The following is a 19,603-nucleotide window of genomic DNA, read 5'->3' on the forward strand; positions in this document are numbered from 1 at the left end:
CAGGTGTGCCCTAACCTCGCGTCACCAGTCTTTCCACCTCGGAGGAAAAGGTGTGCCCGTGTGCTTTGAGGACGTGGTTAACACCTCTATCTCATGCATGCCTCAAATGTGATTTCCAGATAACACATTTTTGACTTCATCAGTCTACACATACATATACATAATACATATACATACAATGCCTCAATACAGCATGAAAGGTGGGTACATTACTGGTCACAAACATTTCACTTGCACTATTAGTCCATCTTGGGAGTTTCAACAATATTTTATTTTATTTTATTTTATTTTATTTTATTTCATTTCATTTCATTTCATTTCATTTCATTTCATTTCATTTCATTTCATTTCATTTCATTTTATTTTATTTTATTTTATTTTATTTTATTTTATTTTATTTTATTCGAATGATTCCATTCCATTCCATTCCATTCCATTCTATTCTATTCTATTCTATTCTATTCTATATTCTAAAGCTGTCCTAAAAAAAGCACTTCTGTTTATTAAACAATAAAGCCGATTATGACCCAGCCTGGCCTGGGGGGGAGGAGGGAGGGGGGGGAGGAGTCACGGCAGAAGAAAAGCCCACCCAGCCCTTTGATTGGACAGGGGGCGTGTCAGGAAGTGATAAGCAACCAATCGCAACGACAGAGATTTATCCCCCTGTCCGTCACGCACCAAAAATAGCAGATCCACAAGCTCAATACTCATTGTGGAAGCTACTCGTGGTGAGCTTGCAGATCTGCTATTTTCGGTGCGCGGCTCGGTTGTACGACGAATAGAGCGACAGACAAACAGAGCGACAGACCTGCTTCTAGTGTCAGTGGAAATAACACTCACTCACTAGACTGTTACAAGTGAACTTTACTTATTTATTCTTTCACGAAACAGGTGCTTGTTTGGACTTTACTGCTGCTTGTTATAAGAAGAAGGGATTAAAAGTAACTGTGCATGGAATAACGGAATAATAACAAGTTGAACACAGACTGTCATCTTATTTCTAACGGGTCTGCATAGGAATGACAGTGTCTGCCATGGGTAGAATAAAGGAGTGGATGTGCCAGAGATGTCATCTGAAAGAGTTATGCTTCCACTCCAACCTTCGATCGTTGTTTTTGAGGTTTTTCATATTTTGTTTGGTAAGTATATATATATATATAGCCTTGGATTAAGCCTATCATAGCCCCCCCAAAAAATATTTACATTTGCATATCTATGATACGAAAGTAATTGTCAGACTCGAAAAGATACATCTATGATATTCTTTATCCAAGGCTAGGTAAGTACTAACTAGTGAGTGTTTGATATGGGCTTCACAGTTTTGTAGGGATTTCTCATTTTGAAAAGTTATTCTTTTTTTTACAGCATATATAACCTTACATCAACCCATGCAGCTGTTGCCTTGAATATCCACCATCTTTAGTTAACCAAACATAGCCTACTACTATAATAAATGATGTTTTGTAGCCAATTACAATCAGTTTTTGTAGCTCAATAATTTATAATTTCTTATTTCCTGTATAATTAGATTTTTATAACAGCATATTATAGCCTTATCAACCCAGTGAATGTTAAACTGTTGCCTTTAATCTCCACCATCTTTAATTAACCAGCTCTTACTGCTATAATAAATGAAGTTTTGTAGCCTATACTATAACAATCGGCTTTTGTAGCTCATTTATAATTTACAATTTCTTATATGATTTAAAGATGTTTTAACAGCATAAATAAAGTTACATCAACCATGTGAATGATAAGCTGTTTCCCTGAATGTCCACTACTTTAGTTAAGTAACAGTTTGCAAAAAAGCACAGAGGCACGCTAAAATGTACACTACTTCAATTAAGTAAACAAAAATAGCCTATTCACAGTCTACTATAATACATCATAGCTGTGTGGGTCAATAATTTATATTTCCTTAAACACAGATTAATGTTTCAAAGCCTAGAGCCATGATGTCCAAGGCTTTGATGTTGTTAAGCATTAAGAGATGATGTATGGGGGGCTACATCATCATCATGATATATTGTACGCACATGATTTTCATCAGACTATCAATAAGCAGAGCGAGAAAAAAAAGCACATTGTAAATTGCTACTACATCAACAGGCCCTGTTCTCATTTAGCTGCAACAGAAGGTGACATAATTTTATGACAAGACAGCTGTTGTCAGCACATGGCATTCCTGAGAGCATAATAATAATAATAATAACAATAATAATAATAACTAAAGCACTTATCAACACAAGGTTACAAATTGCTTTACATAAAACTTAAGAAATAAAATAAATAAAATAGGAATAAATACAATAGCAGTACAATATAAAACATTTAGAGAATCACAATACATGATACCTAACCTCTAGACCAGCTACGAACTTCGCCTTGACTCTAGTGGATTATTAACCACTTTCAAGCTGGTGTCAATGTTTTGGGCAATGGGCATGCCAATTAGGCTCTAGATAAAAATGTTCAAATCAAAACATTTCCAAAATGGTCCAAAACTTTCCAAGATCTTTCAAAATGTTCCCTGATTTTCTCATTTTCCAAGATAGCGAAAAAAAGCTGATCTACAAGCTCACCATGTGGCTTGTAGAACAGCAATTTGTTGCATGACAAAATGTATAGGCCTTAAATTGGTTCGAGTGAGATGTGTATGGTGAGGTGGTGAGTTGTTTCCGATACAAATACCAGAATCGTAAAAGGTGCCGATACTGCCTAAAATACTGGTATCGGTATCGGCAAGTATGCCAGTCTGTTACGATACCACATAATGTATCACATGATATATCATCTACAGTAATTATTTTGTATTTTGAATGCTTCGGTTGATATTCTCAAACTTTTTTTCATTTCAAGGACCCCCATAACTCGGAGTGTTGGTTCCATTTGTACACTCTCAGAGTTACAGACCCGTAAGGGTCCATTTGGAACCCCCTCAAGGAACCCTGAGAGTCCCTGGACCTCACTTTGAGAACCACTGTCCTAGATTTTCTTTTTAAATTACACACAGGTATCGGATCGGTACTCGTTATCGACCGATACGCAAGTTTAGGTAACGGAATTGGTATCGGGTAGGAAAAAATGGCATCTGTACATCTCTAGACTGAATTGTCCCATAAGGTTGTGATTGTTTCTCCTACGTCTGACAGCTTGTGGTCCTGTGCGTGTCCATGTACCCTGGCCTGTGGTCCGTGGGGGTCCAGCTTCATTCTGCCTTCAGTGGGAGCTACCTGCCAGGACACCACTCTGTCCTGCTCGTCAACTGTCCCAACGAGCAGGTGGCCAAGGACATCGGCAGGTACCGTAATCTGTTGACACCACACACACACACACCAACTTACAGCTTCTTAAGTATGTGTATATACTGTACAGTATGCGTATATATAGTGTATGAGTGAATACCAAAACGCTCACCGCAAAACACAGTCGCCCCGGGGCAAATCCGGCGCGATTCACCTGGTATTCCTAAACGTAACCTCAGTAAACTATGCCTAAACCTAACTTTATTCCTAAACGTAACCTCAGTAAAACGGTGCCTAAACCTAACCTTATTCCTAAACGTAACCTCAGTAAACTATGCCTAAACCTAACCTTATTCCTAAACGTAACCTCAGTAAAATATGCCTAAACCTAACCTTATTCCTAAACGTAACCTCAGTCAAACTATGCCTAGACCTAACCTTATTCCTAAACGTAACCTCAGTCAAACTATGCCTAAACCTAACCTTATTCCTAAACGTAACCTCAGTCAAACTATGCCTAAACCTAACCTTATTCCTAAACGTAACCTCAGTCAAACTATGCCTAACCCTAAACTTATTTCTAACCTTATCCTCAGTAAAACAGATACAAGAATACAGGAACCGCTGGTCCATGGACAAAAATGGGGGCGAGGCTTCCGATTACCATATGATTCATAAAAGATCTAGAAAGGAACAGACTATGATATGAATAAGCACGCACAAAAACATTATGTCATGTTACTGTTCTACAATGTAGATGAGTTAGTTGTGGTGGGTGGGCGGCAGTGGCTCAGGTCCTCAGGAAGTAGAGTGACCATTTCGGAATCTGAAGTTTCAAGTGCCCTTGAGCAAGACACTGAAACTAAGTACTACCGTTGAGCAGTTTGGTGCCTCGCATGGTTTCCTCTGCCGTCGGTGTGTCATTGTGTGTGTGTGTGTGTGTGTGTGTGTGTGTGTGTGTGTGTGTGTGTGTGTGTGTGTGTGTGTGTGTGTGTGTGTGTGTGTGTGTGTGAATGTATTACAATGCAATGCACGTTGTAAAGCGCTTAGGATGATAACACTACTGTAATTTACCATTTAGTAAATGCAGCATTTACTTCAACAGTTGCATCTCAATGTATCATTTGGTCATACAGTGTTCTTGTAAAGCAGTGACCATGGCCTCACAACAAGTATATCTACGGGTATGTGCTTGCACAGATGAGAGTGAATCATTACAGATAACGCTTAAGCACGTCAACCCTGAAATATACCATAACAATCAGGGAGGAGGGAGGCAGGTGCTTCACCCTGGCAGCAGTATAAAAATAAACTCTATTTTATTCGACGCTATCATGATGTTTCCATCTGGCTGACCTTCAGCCGATCTGATCTGAGCTGACGGAAAACGACCAGCCAGATGGAACCATCATGATAGCCTTGGATAAATAAAAGTATATTTTTACACTGCATACCACCAGAGTGATACACCTCCCTCCCCACTAGCCTGATGTGTTATGATTTGTTTTTTGTTATAGAGTTCTTGTCTAACGGGATACACACGGTTCTAAACCAGTTAGTCAGTAATCCATCTCCCTTGGGGTTTTAGTACATTGTAAAAGAGGCTAGACGACCTTGTTTCTTGCTGTGTGATGCCAACAACACGCCACTCCTACCTACCTACTTACTTAACCACATGAAACCCAGGTTCCCTATTCTGGGGTGAACCTTTGTTAAACAATAACCGATCTACAGGCCAATGTTGTGGTGTAGTAGTCAACAGGTAGCCTGTGGGCCAGAACTGGCCTGCTTGCGTGCGATAATATTTGACCCAGCAAATTATTTAATAGGCTATAATGTCCACATAGAAAATCTATGTGGACATGGGTTAAATCTACAAGCTTTGTGAGCTTGTAGATCGGCTATTTTCAGCAAAGAGGTTTGGTGTAGAGGGAAACAAGAGCAGACCAAATACAGAGCAAACAGTCAAGTTTATTAAATATTGAGGGTTTAGTGGTTGTCTGAAAATACACATAACATGAATCCAACATACCCTGATGATAGTGCAGTCAAACAAGTCTATGAAGTTATCTATGAAATCTATCTGCAACACAACTTTATACAATATGTAGTGGGGGGTCCCTGCTTCATCTCTCTCTCAGCTAAGAGGTCCGTGGCCTGAAAAATGTTGAAGACCCCTACCTTAAACAATACACTGTTTCTCTATGTATCTAAAAGTTGAGCATGAATGTACTGTATGTCTGTCTGTCTCCAGGTAAAATGATTTTTTTGTATTACTTGTTAATGAACAAGCATTTCTGTCTACTTTTCTATCTGCGCCTGTAACATTTAATTACACATACAGTTCTCTCAGTATACTGTATATGTAGTTATACCACACAAATCCTAATTATTAACTTTTATTGCAATATAGTTACTCTTGTGTAAGGGAGTCTATTGCAAGTTTCAGTTCTTGAATTGGCCATTGATTATGTTCTGGCCTGCCATCTTATGGCTCAGAAACAAATTGGCTCGAGTTAAACATCATGGCATCAAAATGTACTTAAAGTACCAAAAGTAAAAGTACAAAAATGTTTGAAAATAGCCGCTCTACAAGCTCACAATGCGTCGCGATGCGACGCGTTGTGAGCTTGTAGATCTGCTATTTTCAAATAGCCTATATATAAACTAGGGCTAAGGTGGTTAATGTATGCATCATAATATCATCATTTATATCTGAAAAGTAACTAGTAACTAAAGTTTTCAAATAATTGTAGTGGAGTAAAAGTACAACATTTGCCTCTGAGATGTAGTGGAGTAGAAGTAAAAGTATTGGAAATTGGAAATACTCAAGTAAAGTACAAATACCTCAACATTGTACTTAAGTACAGTACTTAGGTAAATGTACTTAGTTACTTTACACCACTGCCGACACCTGATATAAGCTTTATGTGGTTGATTAGACTTAACTTTCTGTATCTTCTCAAGTCTTGAGGTTAATATTTGATCTCACAAAAACTGTCACGATGAAGTGTTTTGATCAGTTTTCTTGGGCACGTTGTAGCAATACTTTTTCAGTTAAAAATAGTTCTTACCAAGTTTTTTGCTAAAAAAAACAGTTTTGCGCATATGTATAAAATAAATTAGGCTTTAAACCAACAGTTTAACAGAGTTTCTGTCTGTAGCTAGCTATGGCTATATACCATATTGCTGAGAGAGAGAGAGAGAGAGAGAGAGAGAGAGAGAGATGCGTGGTGGGAAGTTGTGGTGGGAATCGCAGCTGTTCTTTCTCACTACCCGTCATCTGTACCAAGACATCAGAGACACAAACCTACTTCCCACAGATCACAGACATCCAAAGACAGTTTGAAAACATGACTAATGACAAGAAAAATACCTCCCGTATATATCTGCTGGGTGTAGTACAGTACAGCGATGTGCAAACACAGCAGCAAGGTGTGTGAGCTGTTGTGACAGGAGAAGGATGTGGAATACGACCACCATAAAAGTCTACTAATCATATGTGTATTCCTGCACAGCTGTGTTGATCTTGGTACGCACAACCACTGTAAACACACAACAGAACAGGTGACTTTGAATATAGTTGAAGAAATGGCTGCTATCCTTTTAGTTTTATACTAAGTTATCCTTACATGTCATAATGTATTCTGTAGGTGTTAACATGTCGTTCATCCTAAGTTATTAACAGAAAACGTTTTAAAGTTTCGATTATTTGATCGCAAAGTTTCAAGTTGTGACAGCTCTATTTACACATTTATTTATTTCCCTAGTTTTGATTGTTTTATTTCACACTGGTTTTGACAGTGTCCCTTTTGAAATTCCCTTTTGAAATGAATTGAAGAGAGAGAGAGAGAGAGAGAGAGAGAGAGAAAAATATAGCGAGAAGGTCTTTGAATGTAGCCATTGTTGCCAGATATGTAAATAATCATTTCTCCATAGACACTGGTAACAAAGCACTTCTTTTAGTTAGCGTTATAAAGCCCTACGTCATATAATGTACTAATTCATCCACTTTCTTCTGCACTGCTCTGGGACACTGTCTGTCACAGCGCCTCACATTGTGAAGCGCTGTGACAGTTTCACACCAATTACCAATTTATCATTTATCAATACAAACCAGTGGTTCTCAGGGCCAGGACCCCAAAACGGATACCCCTTAGGCCACCGACCCCCATTTGAAAGAACATTGTTCCAGGGACCCCTTAAGGAAAGATGTTTTTTGTTAGATTAGATGTAGTACATCATTCTACAACTGTCTTTACTGTAGGTGGGGAGATAACAGTGGAGATACAGTAGTTCCCACTTTGAAAACATCTGCTATAAACGACTGGTGTCAATTGAATGGCTGATTTCTAACTCTCTTTCTTCTTTTTATTTATGCTCATTCCCTCCCTCCCTCCCTCCCTCCCGTTCCCCTCTCCGTGTCGCTGCATCTCTCTACAGGGGGATCATGGAGAAAAAGATGGCAGCCAGCATTAACATTCTGCCCAGGACCTCCACCATGTAAGTCATCATGTTTGACCATGAGCCACCTGTCTGTCTGTCTGTCTGTCTGTCTGTCTGTCTGTCTGTCTGTCTGTCTGTCTATATTTGCCTCTGAGATGTAGTGGAGTAGAAGTAAAAGTACTGAAAATTGGAAATACTCCAGTAAAGTAAATAAAAATCACACCCTGTGAAGGTAGCGGCGCCTTTGATACATTTTGTCATCGATATGTGTTTATAATGTGTTTATAGCCATGTGTCACTAACCTGACCCTGCCAGAGGTGGCGGTATTGAGTAACCAGGTTCCTCAAGACAGCTACATCTGAGATCGCTCAAGGGGTTGAGCTAACACCGTACCGCTCCCGGTACGGACCAATCAGCGTGAGCTAAGGGCGGGATCTGGGCAGAAGCGGCTGTGACGCCATATAGAAGCGTCTGTTGTTTTGTAGTTTCTTCACTAGTCAACATGGCCGCTACCATGAGCAACACCGATATGACGATAGATGCTGCAATAACATTAGTTATTTCTCAACTGGACAATATTTCTTCTTTGAAAGAAGAGCAAAGTATGGCACTGAAGGCTTTTCTGCGTGGAAAAGATGTTTTTGCTCTCCTCCCGACTGGCTTCGGCAAGAGTTTAATTTACCAACTAGGTCCACTGGTAGCGAAAGAACTGGGGACGAAGCCGAAGCCTATATTGATCGTCTCCTTTGACTGCCCTCGTAGCAGATCAAATCAAAGAGGCTACGAATCTGGGACTCTATGCTGGGCAACTCGTAGATAATGCAGCACACACCGACATCCTCGACGGCCGATGTCAGCTGGTCTTTGGTAGCCCGGAGACGTGGTTACTGGAAGATAAATGGCGTGATATGCTTTCCTCACAAGTGTATCGTGAAAACCTACTGGGCATTGTCGTCGATGAAGTTCACGTCGCATACAAATGGTAAGCTAAACGCCGTTAAATGGCTGTATAGTGTAATTGTTACACTACACATACACTGTAATGTTAAACTGTAAAACAAAACAGAGCAGCGTGTTTCTAAATACGGTTACAGTAGTTCAAAGACGAAGTGTTGTAACATTTATGTTTTATTTAGGTCAAACATTATATTATAAACAATAAGCTAACACACACAAACAGACCAAATGTTAAACACAGATCTTACTGTAACTGTATTGTTGTAATGCAACTATGCACGTTACTATTGCTGCTACCTAGACTCAATGTAGGATTTATTTTTCTTTCAACCAGGGGACTGGGTGTTGCTGTCCAAGTGTAGTTATTTGTCATGTAAAGAAAATACAGTATATGTGGAAATGTCAGTCTTTAACTGAAGCTACCCAATAACATAAATAACCTAATTATTTCCCCTTTATAACACTATAGAAAGTATAGCCTACAGCAGTTCTTCATTAATGCTTGTTTGCTGATATATGTGCACTTATTGTCTTTCAGGTTTACCTGTTTTAGCGTTGACAGCATCTGCTGATAACAAGAACAGAGGCCGTGTGACCAGGATGCTGAATATGGAGGAGGCAACTCTCGTGACTGTTAGCCCAAACAGGGTTCCTGCTGATAACTTGTCAATTAAAGCTGTGGAATATTTAGTTGACTGAATGCTCATAATTAAAATGGTTTTGTATGTAATTTGAACATAAGCAAGTGATTAAAAGTTTGTCGCTGCAAAAAATCTGGTGTTTCTTTTCCAGGTATGCAAATATATCACTTTTAGATTGATAACCTTTTATCACAAAATAAGTACATCATTGTTTTACATCTGTCATGCATGATGACTCTAATCCCTGCTTCCCCCCCCCCCCCCCCCCATGTTAAAATTGATCGTTTCAAATCATTAGGCTAGAGGCATTGATCAGTTTGCCATTTTACACATGGGATCCAACTTTGATACTGTACAAACATGTTATGATGTTGTTTTAGAAAGTAAACATGAACAAGTGAGGCAAATTAAAATATTTATTTATAGAAAAAACAACTAAATGCTACAGTTGCGCATACTCAGGTAGGGGAAAATCACAACAATATATAACAGGTTTATAAAAACAATACAACATGCGTAGCCTATATTCAATAGGGTCCCAACTATGTGCACTCTCATATCCCTTTCAAGTACCCTTTGTTAAACAGTGCAAATTCGAGATACATATTTTCTGTGTTTGAAAGTAATGAGAAAAATAAAGATGCACTTGGTCCAGTCATTGATGAACAGCAACAGTGAATTATTGCAACATTTTTGACTACTTGGCAGCAGTTATTGCACAGACTTTTATAGCACAATGAGATATACGTTATCTAAAGTGTATCGTGGACATGTTGAAAGACTGTAAGGCTATATTATTGACTGACTCAGACTCAAGAGTAAAACGCTTTAACGCTGAGAGGTGAGTTTGGTGACCACAGGCAGGATGCCTCAGGTGACGTCGGTGTTTCTGCTGTAGCGGTAGCCGTTTCTGGAGGTCTTCTGTCTTTGTCCTCTTTTTCCCATCGCCTTAAAATGGAAAAATCGTCTTCCATTCTTTGAAACAAGCGAAGACATGACCTACATCAGACACGATACGGAGGAGTCTTTAAACAGCGTTAAACCTAACGCTATCAGGCGTTCGTTAATACTTGTTTCGTTTGCAGGCTTAGGCTTATCAAATATCTTCCTTGTACCCGTTAAAATACCTTTTATGCGCAGATTCGTGTTACAAAATCGGCAAAAATCTCCGACCTCCATGATAACTTTTTTTTAGCAACTTCTTGAGCGTTCTTGTTGTGGTGAAATACTGGACTACGGTGTTGACTTCCTGGTGTCGCCACGACCATACGTCACGTAGACACATCGATATGATTGGTTGTGTTTGCACGCCCACACGGTGATAGACAGACGGTCCCATCCAATCATCTACCAAGTATCTTGAAAAAAAGGAACAGCCCCGTCATCGAATTGGCTCCCGAGATCCCAGATCCAAATAAGCTGTGAAACAATGTGTGGAGCAAGCTGTTTGGATCTGGTAGCGTCAGGTTAATGTGTCACGTGAAGCTTGACCAATCACTTTGTTGACGGGTCTGACCAATCAGAACGTTGACGGGTCTGACCAATCAGAACGTTGACGGTGAACACGGACAAAGTCAGGTATAGAGCAGGATCCGCACCGCTAAAAATACCTCAAAATTGTACTTAAGTACAGTACTTGAGTAAATGTACTTAGTTACTTACACCACTGAGTGGGGCACCAGAGAGTTGTGAGGTGTGACCCTGCCCACGGCCAGTCCGTGCTAGTGTCTGTCTGTCTGTCTGTCTGTCTGTCTGTCTGCCTGTCTGTCTGTCTGTGCCCCGCTTCGTCTCAGCGCATTCTGAATCATCCAAAATGCATGAAGTTCCAGTGAAGCTGAGACATGCCAGTCAGATCCAATTACCCTCTGGCCTTTTTTTTTCCTACAGCCCTTCACACTGACCAAACTCCAGTGGTGGAAGAAGCACTCAGAATTTAATTAGGACTTGAGTAAAGGCCTTTGCAGACAGGGTGTGATTTTTCGCACGGAAAAAACGGACAATATAATTCTTTTAAAGAACACATGGTTCTCTATGACGCACAAATCGAACCCAGTTCGATTCGTGCGTCTTTTCGCATGCGGTAAAAACTGATTGAACAATCGCACCCTGTCTGCAAAGGCCTTAAAAGTAGCGATACCACGGTGTTAAAATCTTTGTTACGAGTCCTGTAAACGTCCAACATTCAAAATGTTAGTTAAGTCAAAGTATTGCAAAGAAAAGAGGTCGCACAGCTCGTAGCCACGATGTAATGACTTTGAAAAAATATATGTTTTACCAACGTTTCAAGCATTATAGGTCTTCTGCAGGGTGAAGTCAAAGTACAAAATGATTTGCATCAAAATCAAAATATACTTAAAGTACAGTAGCAAAAGTAAAAATAAAATAAAAATGGTAAATGGTGCATTTATATAGGGCTTTTATCCAAGGCACTTGGATAGATTGACTACATAGATTGTGCATTACATTCACCCATACATTCATGGCGGAGGAAACCATGCAAGGCACCAACCTGCTCATCGGGAGCGATTAGGGGTTCAGAGTCTTGCTCGAGGACACTTCGACACCAACTCTGGGGGAGCCCCCAGCCCGGGATCGAACCTTGCGGTTTTCAGTTCACTCTACCCAGCCATTCTACCCCTGAGCCACTGCCGCCCGTAAAGTACTCAAGCAGAATTACCATTTCAGAATCATATCATGTGCTATTTGAAAATAGCCGGTCTACAAGCTCACATTTTTTTAAATGAAATAATAACTAAATCTGCATTGCATGTTCACAGGTAACGTTTTTGGGCTTAAACTACTACTAACTACTTTTGGCCCGGTCGACTGGTGTAGCGGTCCGAGCACCTAGGCTGCTATTGCTCCTGACAGCGTGTTGCGGGTTCAAATCCCGAGCTCGATGACCTTTGCTGCGTGTCACCCCCCATCTTGCTCTCCCCATTTCCTGTCAGTCTACTGTGATCTATCAAATAAAGCCAAAAAAATAAATAATAATCTTTTTTCGTTTGCCGCTTTTTTAATCCCTAATTTAGTCGTTATGTAAATTATTTCCTCCCCACACACATGTCTGTGTGTTGTCACTTCTGTTGTATCCCACTGGCTCACCTGCCAGTGAGTGAGGAGCCCCCACCGAGAGGACATCGCAAATCCTCCGTCCTACTCCTCCCACCCAACACTCCCCTCTGATAGGTGCTGCCAGATTCCGCCGCCAGATTCCGCCGCCAGATTTGAACCCCCCAGACTAGCTGTGGGTGGGCAGCTACTTTACCACTGAGCCAGCGCCACTCGAGCGCCGGATGTGCTACCTTTTGAGTATTTGTTTTCTATTTGTACATGATTTGGGGTTTATCACTCCCCTGAGAAATCCCTGCTTTGTTGAGGCACAAACTATTTTCCTAACTCACTGAACTAACAAACTAATGACTAACCGACTGACACACACACACACACACACACACACACACACACACACACACACACACACACACACACACACACACACACACACACACACACACACACACACACACACACACACACACACACACACACACACACACGTACGTGTCCTTCTCCTTTCTTTTCTTTGCTCCACTTCTCAGTACTCGTTGCCTGGGAAACCACAATTGAGGAGATCTGGCCGCATATAAATGCTTTCATTGGTGTCTCCCCAAACACTAGGAACAAAGAGCTAGTTTGCATCAACAGTGGGCATAATGTTGGTATGCATGGGTTATCATCCCTGTTAATGCATAAACTGAAATTAACAAGCAGCCACTGGCTGAAAGGCACGGAGGGGTAAACTGAGGTGAGCAATGACATTAGGAAATACAATGTCCTATCAAAGTTTAGCGTACTGTAGATATAAGAGCTTGTCATTGTCGGTGGTGGAAAAAGTACTCTGATGTTTTGATGTTGTAGAAGTAGAAATACCATTTAGAAACACTCTGTTACAAGTAAAAGGCCTGTATTCAAAATTTTACTTGGGTAAAAGTACAAAGTATTGGCATCAGAATATAATTACGGTACCAAATCGGAAGATGCTACCTTCCTGCTTCCTACTACAGAAATACATCATCCCGGGACTACTCTATTCTAAAATGTTGGAACAAATGGCACTCATAAAAACAAAACAAATCTATCACTTATCTAAACAGTGGAGACATGCATGGAGACAGTTTTACACTAGAGAATATGATAATAATAATAATAATAATAGCTTGAATTTATACAACGAACAATGAACAATGAACAATGAACAACCAACAAACACACAACCAAACCAAACAACAAACGACTACATGCCATAAGCCTGAGAGAATAGGTGTCTTTTAAAGGCAGCCTTGAAAGAGTCCAGAGTTGGAGCATGGCGAATCTCCATTGGGAGAGAGTTCCACAGGGTGGGGACTGCCTGCCACACTGAAGGCTCTGTCCCCAACGGTTTGCTTGCTTGTTTGGGGGATAGAGAGGAGGACCAAGTCTGTAGACCGCAGGTTCTGTGACAATATGGCGACCAGTGTGACTCTGTCACGAACAACATCCTTTGAATATTGCCCAAGCTGTCAATCAAGGACACTCTGCCTGTCACAGATAGCTGCATATGGATCGATTACTGTAAACCCTGCGTGTCGGGACGCCATTCGAAGGATTTCACACAAAACTAAAGGTTATGTGTGAAGTCATGAGTAACTTCATTACATGTGAATAATGCAGTTCTCTAATGCATTGTGCTCTGTGCTTCTTCTTAGGTATTATTGGAAAGGGGAAGTCCAAGATGCAACAGAAATCCTAATGGTAAGCGCACTGAGGCCCTCACAAGTGATCAAACAGCATTCATAGTACAGTATATCATAGTGGATTGACCTTCACAGCAAATTGAGATGTCATTCCTGTTCTAGCTGGTGAAGACGAAGACCTCCAGGATACAGAAAATCATGGAATATGTGAGGTGGGTTCATTCACCCGGCAATACAAGTCTGTTTCTTTTCTTCAGTTACAACTTCTGTATTTTGAGGGGATGCAGAGAAATTACCCACTTTTCTTACTTAAGTAAAAGTATCAATACTGCAATGTAGACATACTCTGTTACAAGTACAAGTCCGGAATTAAAAATTTACTGGAGTAAAAGTACAAAAGTATTGGCATCAAAATGTAAGAGGAATTCTAAGACCTTTTAAATACCTACATTGGTCAAATTGTCAAATATTACCTATGAAAGAGGATTTAAAAAAAAAAAAATAGGCAATCTACAACGGCTTGTAGATCGGCTATTTAAACAAAAAAATATCTGTGGAAAATGTAATGCCTCAACTCCTACAATTCTTGTGCTTGTCTGGTTGGGGGGCCCCAGTTCAAATATGATTATATTTTGTCGGGTCGCGGCCTGAAAAGTTTGAGAACCACTGCACTAGTGTACAGTACATAAAAGCTTGAGGTTGTGTTGAACATGTATGTCAACAAAACGTCTGTGTCGTTTCCAGGTCTATCCACCCCTACGAGAACCCGGAGCTCCTCAGCTTCCTGGTGGAGGAAGGCAGCGTGGCCTACATGAAGTGGATGGACGAAGCCATTCCAGATGACTGACACATCACTGGACCAGTCGTGGTACATGAACACAGATTGTTATGAGTCTGCGGACAAGGGTTTGAAAAGGCCTTCTGTTGGACATTAGGCCAAGACACAGAAAGACAGACAGCATGACCTTGCTCTTGCATACCACCGCCATAAAGATTAACCCAAGAATGTACTGAGGAAAATCTATGGTCTGCCATGAATGCTGCTCCCATTGGAGTTCCTGACTGTCACTTGAAGACTGAGAATGTTGGACTCATTTTTTGACTTCTGAGATTGCTTATTTTGAATTGAAGATGTTTATTAGTAGAGCAAATATCAGCAAGAATGTATATAATTTAAGACCAAAGATTTTACTACACATTTTGCTAAGCATTTTTCTAAAATATTTGCTAAAACAAACAATAATTGATATACTTGTATCTATGTGGTTTTCAGTGAAGGCAATCTGTCCACTAATTCACTCTACCATGATTCACAGCGAACCAGGCAGATGCTGGGTCTATTTAGCTTCCCAATCTAAAGCACTGGTTCTCAATGTGGGATTTGGGGACTCCCAAGGGGGTCCCAAGCTAAATGATTCATATTTAGGAACCAAATGGAACTAAATGGACCCATTATGGGTCCATTTTAGTTCCACTTGTACACTCTCAGAGTTCAATTAACACTGAGGATGTTATGGAATAGATTGGGGTCCCAGCGATTAAAATCTTATAAAATGGGCGTTCCGTGGCCTAATGCATATCAAACTGGACTGGAGGTCCTTGAAATTAAAAAAGGTTGAGATCCACTGCCCTAAAGCAGTCAGAACGTCCCGGCCACGGACTGAAGGGAGATTACTAAAATGTAAATACTACTGAACTGCAGCCTGCCACTTACACTTTATATACTGTAGCAGCGATTCTCAACCTGTGGGCTGCGGTGGGCCGTGAGGATATTATTACTAGTGGGCCCTCCACTTGTGCGACACTGTCATAGTGTGAAATAGGGCATTCATTTATGGGGGGAACATGAGCAAAGATGGAGATACAAGGTTTCTGCCAGACAGAGACGATACCCAACACCGACACAGAACTATGTTAATAATCTATAAATACAGTAACAAATATCTCTATCTCTCTCTACAAACTCTCATCTTCTCTTTTCCTAGCCCTGGATAGGAAATGTTATGAAACGTTTTGGTTGTTGACGTCCTGTGTTGTCGAGATGTTATGCTGCTGCCGTGAGAAAACACTTACCCCCACAGGACTAATGTGATCAAATAAAGGCTAAATACAACTGAAATGAACAGATCAATCATTAAATCAATCAATAATCTCCAGGCAAGCATTAGATTAGAGTCTTTTATCTCTTGAGTTTTTGATTTATTAGGTTTTGCTATAATGTTTTGCTTTGTTCACCAAAGAGCTGGAGAACAAACACCCTATAGCAATGATCACTATCAGAACACACTGTAGAGCTACGGTGTGTAACACTTACTTTAACTAAGAAATACCACTGCACTTTAAATGCTAGCAGGTCCATCATTTATGGAGCTAAACACATGGTCAATGAGACAGACGACCAGAATGAGTGATGTTGCACATTTTGCAGGCTTTAATTTTGATCCCTTCTAGTTAAAATTTGGTGGAGCTTAGAAATCAATTATGTCAATAGTGAACTGAAGAGAATAATGCAGGATGTTCTACTCAACTTGAAAGATATTGGGTTCAAAGTACAAGCTGAAAAGGAAACAAGAAAAAAATGGATGACTATAACTGAGAATAACTCAAGCCATAGCAGGTTTTATACCATGCCATTACAGAGCAGCCACTGCATTTGTCAGTGGTGGAAAGTAACAGTACATTTACTCAAGAGACATTTTAGTACTTTTACTTTGGTGCTGTAACTGGTGCCAATAATTGTGTACTTTTACTCAAGTCAAATTTTGAATACAGGCCTTTTACTCGTAATAGTATATTGAGTTAATACTACTTTTACTTAAGTAAAACATCTGAGTACTTCTTCCACACCACTGAGTTCACCTACACTATATTGTACTGTGACTGCAAACTGTCAGGGACTTTGATTAGGTCTTTGTAATTTAATGCCACTAAATTGCACATTTTGCACCAGTGGTTGACATGCAGAGCTTCACAGCCATTTGCTTACTGCACTAAAGCTGAATTGAGGGCTTGGTCTGCAAAAAAAAAAAGTGTTTCCGGGCATCATGAGGGCTTAACAATGGAACTGCAGACATGCCTCACTCTGCTGTTGTCTTTGCAGAGCCACCATAATCCCACTTATAGGTCAGGATAGTTAGGCAATTTTATGGCTGCGAGCGAGTGTGTGTGTGTGTGTGCGTGTGTGTGTGTGTGTTTACTTGTATTACTAAACTTGTGGATGTCCCTCGCAAGTAGAATTTGTGACATAGACATTGTGAGGACACGTTTTATGGCGTTTTATGGTTCGAGTTAAGCTTACAATTAGGAAAATGTACAGTTGGCGTTAGGATTAGGATTAGGCCTACATTGTTTATCCTCACAAGTATTGGTCCTCACAAGTATTGTAATTCCTGCGTGTGTGTGTGTGTGTGTGTGTGTGTGTGTGTGTGTGTGTGTGTGTGTGTGTGTGTGTGTGTGTGTGTGTGTGTGTGTGTGTGTGTGTGTGTGTGTGTGTGTGTGTGTGTGTGTGTGTGTGTGTGTGTGTGTGTGTGCGAGCGTGCACGAGAGTGCGTGTGTGAGAGTGACCACTGACAAATGTCTCAATAAGGTCACTGCACTTCCTGTTTTGAACATGTATCCTGCAGTGCTTCTGAAAGTTCACTAGAGGGTGCTGTGTCAACATGGTCCAACAGTCTCCAGGTTGTATGCAGCCTTTAAAGCTTTTATAATTAGTGCTGGACAGTCACTCACCTAAATTACAACACCCAACATGACCCCCCTCAGTCAGGACAGATACTGACATTTTATTTGATTTTATTACAGGAAATTAGAAATTACTTAATTATCAGCTATTTTGATTCATGTCAACAGTGTGTGTTGGTTGAGTCAGTCATGATCTTGTATACATACTGTAAGTGTAAACCTTGCGACTGATTAGTTTATCATGCCGCTCTAGGCTGCTCAATATTTTGTCTTATAAAGCAGGACTCGGAGTAATGGATTGGCATAGATATACACTTTATAAATACAGTAATTTGTTTTGCATTTAACTTTAAAATTGATTAAATTAACACCGATTTAGGAAGTATCACAGAGTTCCAGATAAGTGTGATCTATTAAACAAAAATGTGTAAACCTAGAGACAGATGGCTGGGATCTTATCTTTTTTTTCTGGTGTGTCATTAAATTCTCCATGGGATACAGGACTGAGAACAGGGTAATTAAGGCTAGGCAGCACCAACCAGGCACTGGTAGCTTTCACCCACTGAGTGTGTTAATAAATTGAGGATAATGATTTCTTGGAAGCAGTTGCTAAGTGAGGAGAAGCGATGGTGCAATTAATACAGCAGTGGTTCTCGGACGGGGTGCTGTGTGACAAGTCCAGGTGTGCCATGAGATTTTGTGACAGCCGCACATTATTAATGCAGTATACAGTATAAGTAAGTAAGCCTTGCCAAGTCATGTGGCCCTTAGAGCAGGAGCCTATCTCCTGTTTCTGTAGCGTGAGGCAGCTTGATGTACAAGTACACCCCATGGACATGACACTAGTATGTCGTAGGGACTTACGCCCAATCCAACCCTTGATGCTTGAGTGCCAAGCAGGGAGGCAATTATTTTTTCTTTTATAGTCAGGGAGGACAGTCTAACCACAAAGCCACTGCTGGTTAACACAAAATATATAGGCCTACAACTGTACAAAGAGTTATGGATAATTTTCTGCACACACTCATTTTCCAATACAGAGAGGCAAATATTATAGTCCCCAACTTTGAACCTGGCTTCCCCATTTTGTTGACATATAGGCCTACATAGCCTACTTCATTTTGAAATTAAAACAGTTAATGGCTGAGGTGGAATATTTTGGTGTAACATTTTTTACATGATGTAATTGCAGTGATTGTCATCTTTAGAGATATTCACCTTTGGCAATATGTTGTATTGTAGACCTTTTGCAAGCTCAAAACTATACGCATGCCCATGAAAAGGCACGTGACCCCTCAAATTTGAAAGATGGGATATTTTTTAGAGAGTATAGCTAAACTGTATCTTGTCATGAAGTACTTTTCATAAAGTTCACTGTGTTCAATTGGGTGGAGAAAAAAAAATAATTCATTGTAGTTAACTTACAGCCAGTGTGTGCGTGCGTGCATGCGTGTGTGTGTGTGTGTGTGTTCCGTGAGCAGAAATTGGACTTCCGGTTTTCGAGCTAGCAGAAATAAGGTTTCCGGCTGCCTTCAAAATAAGAGTGTACATTTTTTATGTTTTTTAAAAGACAAATCTATTTTAAAAATACATTTATGATGTATGCCTTTTAAATGGCTCATACTAAAACTTCACTTCTAAGTGGCAAGTTTTTAAAAAAAGACACAATTGTATTTAAAAAATACATTTATAATGTACAGTATGTCTTTTTAAATGGCTTATACTAGATCACTTCTAAGTGCCAGGTTGTTCCAGTTTGAAATTGGCTATTGACCCCCATTAAATGTGCACTTAGCACTGTTTTGCACTTTAACTGGATATTGATTTGTGTGTGTTACATATATGTATTGTTTTTGTATTGTTTGTCCATTGTTGTAATAATGCTGACTCTAGGCC

The 19,603-nt window shown here is 40.2% G+C and overlaps 1 protein-coding gene across 1 annotated transcript; it reads left to right on the forward strand.

The window, feature by feature from the left end:
• The first annotated feature begins 835 nt into the window (after window positions 1-835).
• On the forward strand, window positions 836-16,077 carry LOC311037454 (protein CutA homolog). Its single transcript, XM_084046629.1, has 6 exons — window positions 836-1,139; window positions 3,153-3,301; window positions 7,689-7,748; window positions 14,039-14,084; window positions 14,189-14,238; window positions 14,771-16,077. Exons 1-6 carry the CDS (start codon window positions 1,020-1,022, stop codon window positions 14,871-14,873), a joined length of 528 nt encoding a protein of 175 aa, XP_083902755.1. The 5' UTR covers window positions 836-1,019; the 3' UTR covers window positions 14,874-16,077.
• Window positions 16,078-19,603: the final 3,526 nt, after the last annotated feature.

The sequence above is a fragment of the Gymnoscopelus microlampas genome (genome assembly GCF_963454915.1).
Source record: "Gymnoscopelus microlampas genome assembly, chromosome: 21".
In the NCBI taxonomy this organism is placed as follows: domain Eukaryota; kingdom Metazoa; phylum Chordata; class Actinopteri; order Myctophiformes; family Myctophidae; genus Gymnoscopelus; species Gymnoscopelus microlampas.

Bases quoted from the DNA above. Each gene is read 5' to 3' on its own strand.
- LOC311037454 (XM_084046629.1), top strand. From the start codon at position 1,020: ATGACAGTGTCTGCCATGGGTAGAATAAAGGAGTGGATGTGCCAGAGA. The intron at 1,140-3,152 runs GTAAGTATATAT...TACGTCTGACAG, and splicing joins GGTTTTTCATATTTTGTTTG to CTTGTGGTCCTGTGCGTGTC. The intron at 3,302-7,688 runs GTACCGTAATCT...ATCTCTCTACAG, and splicing joins GTGGCCAAGGACATCGGCAG to GGGGATCATGGAGAAAAAGA.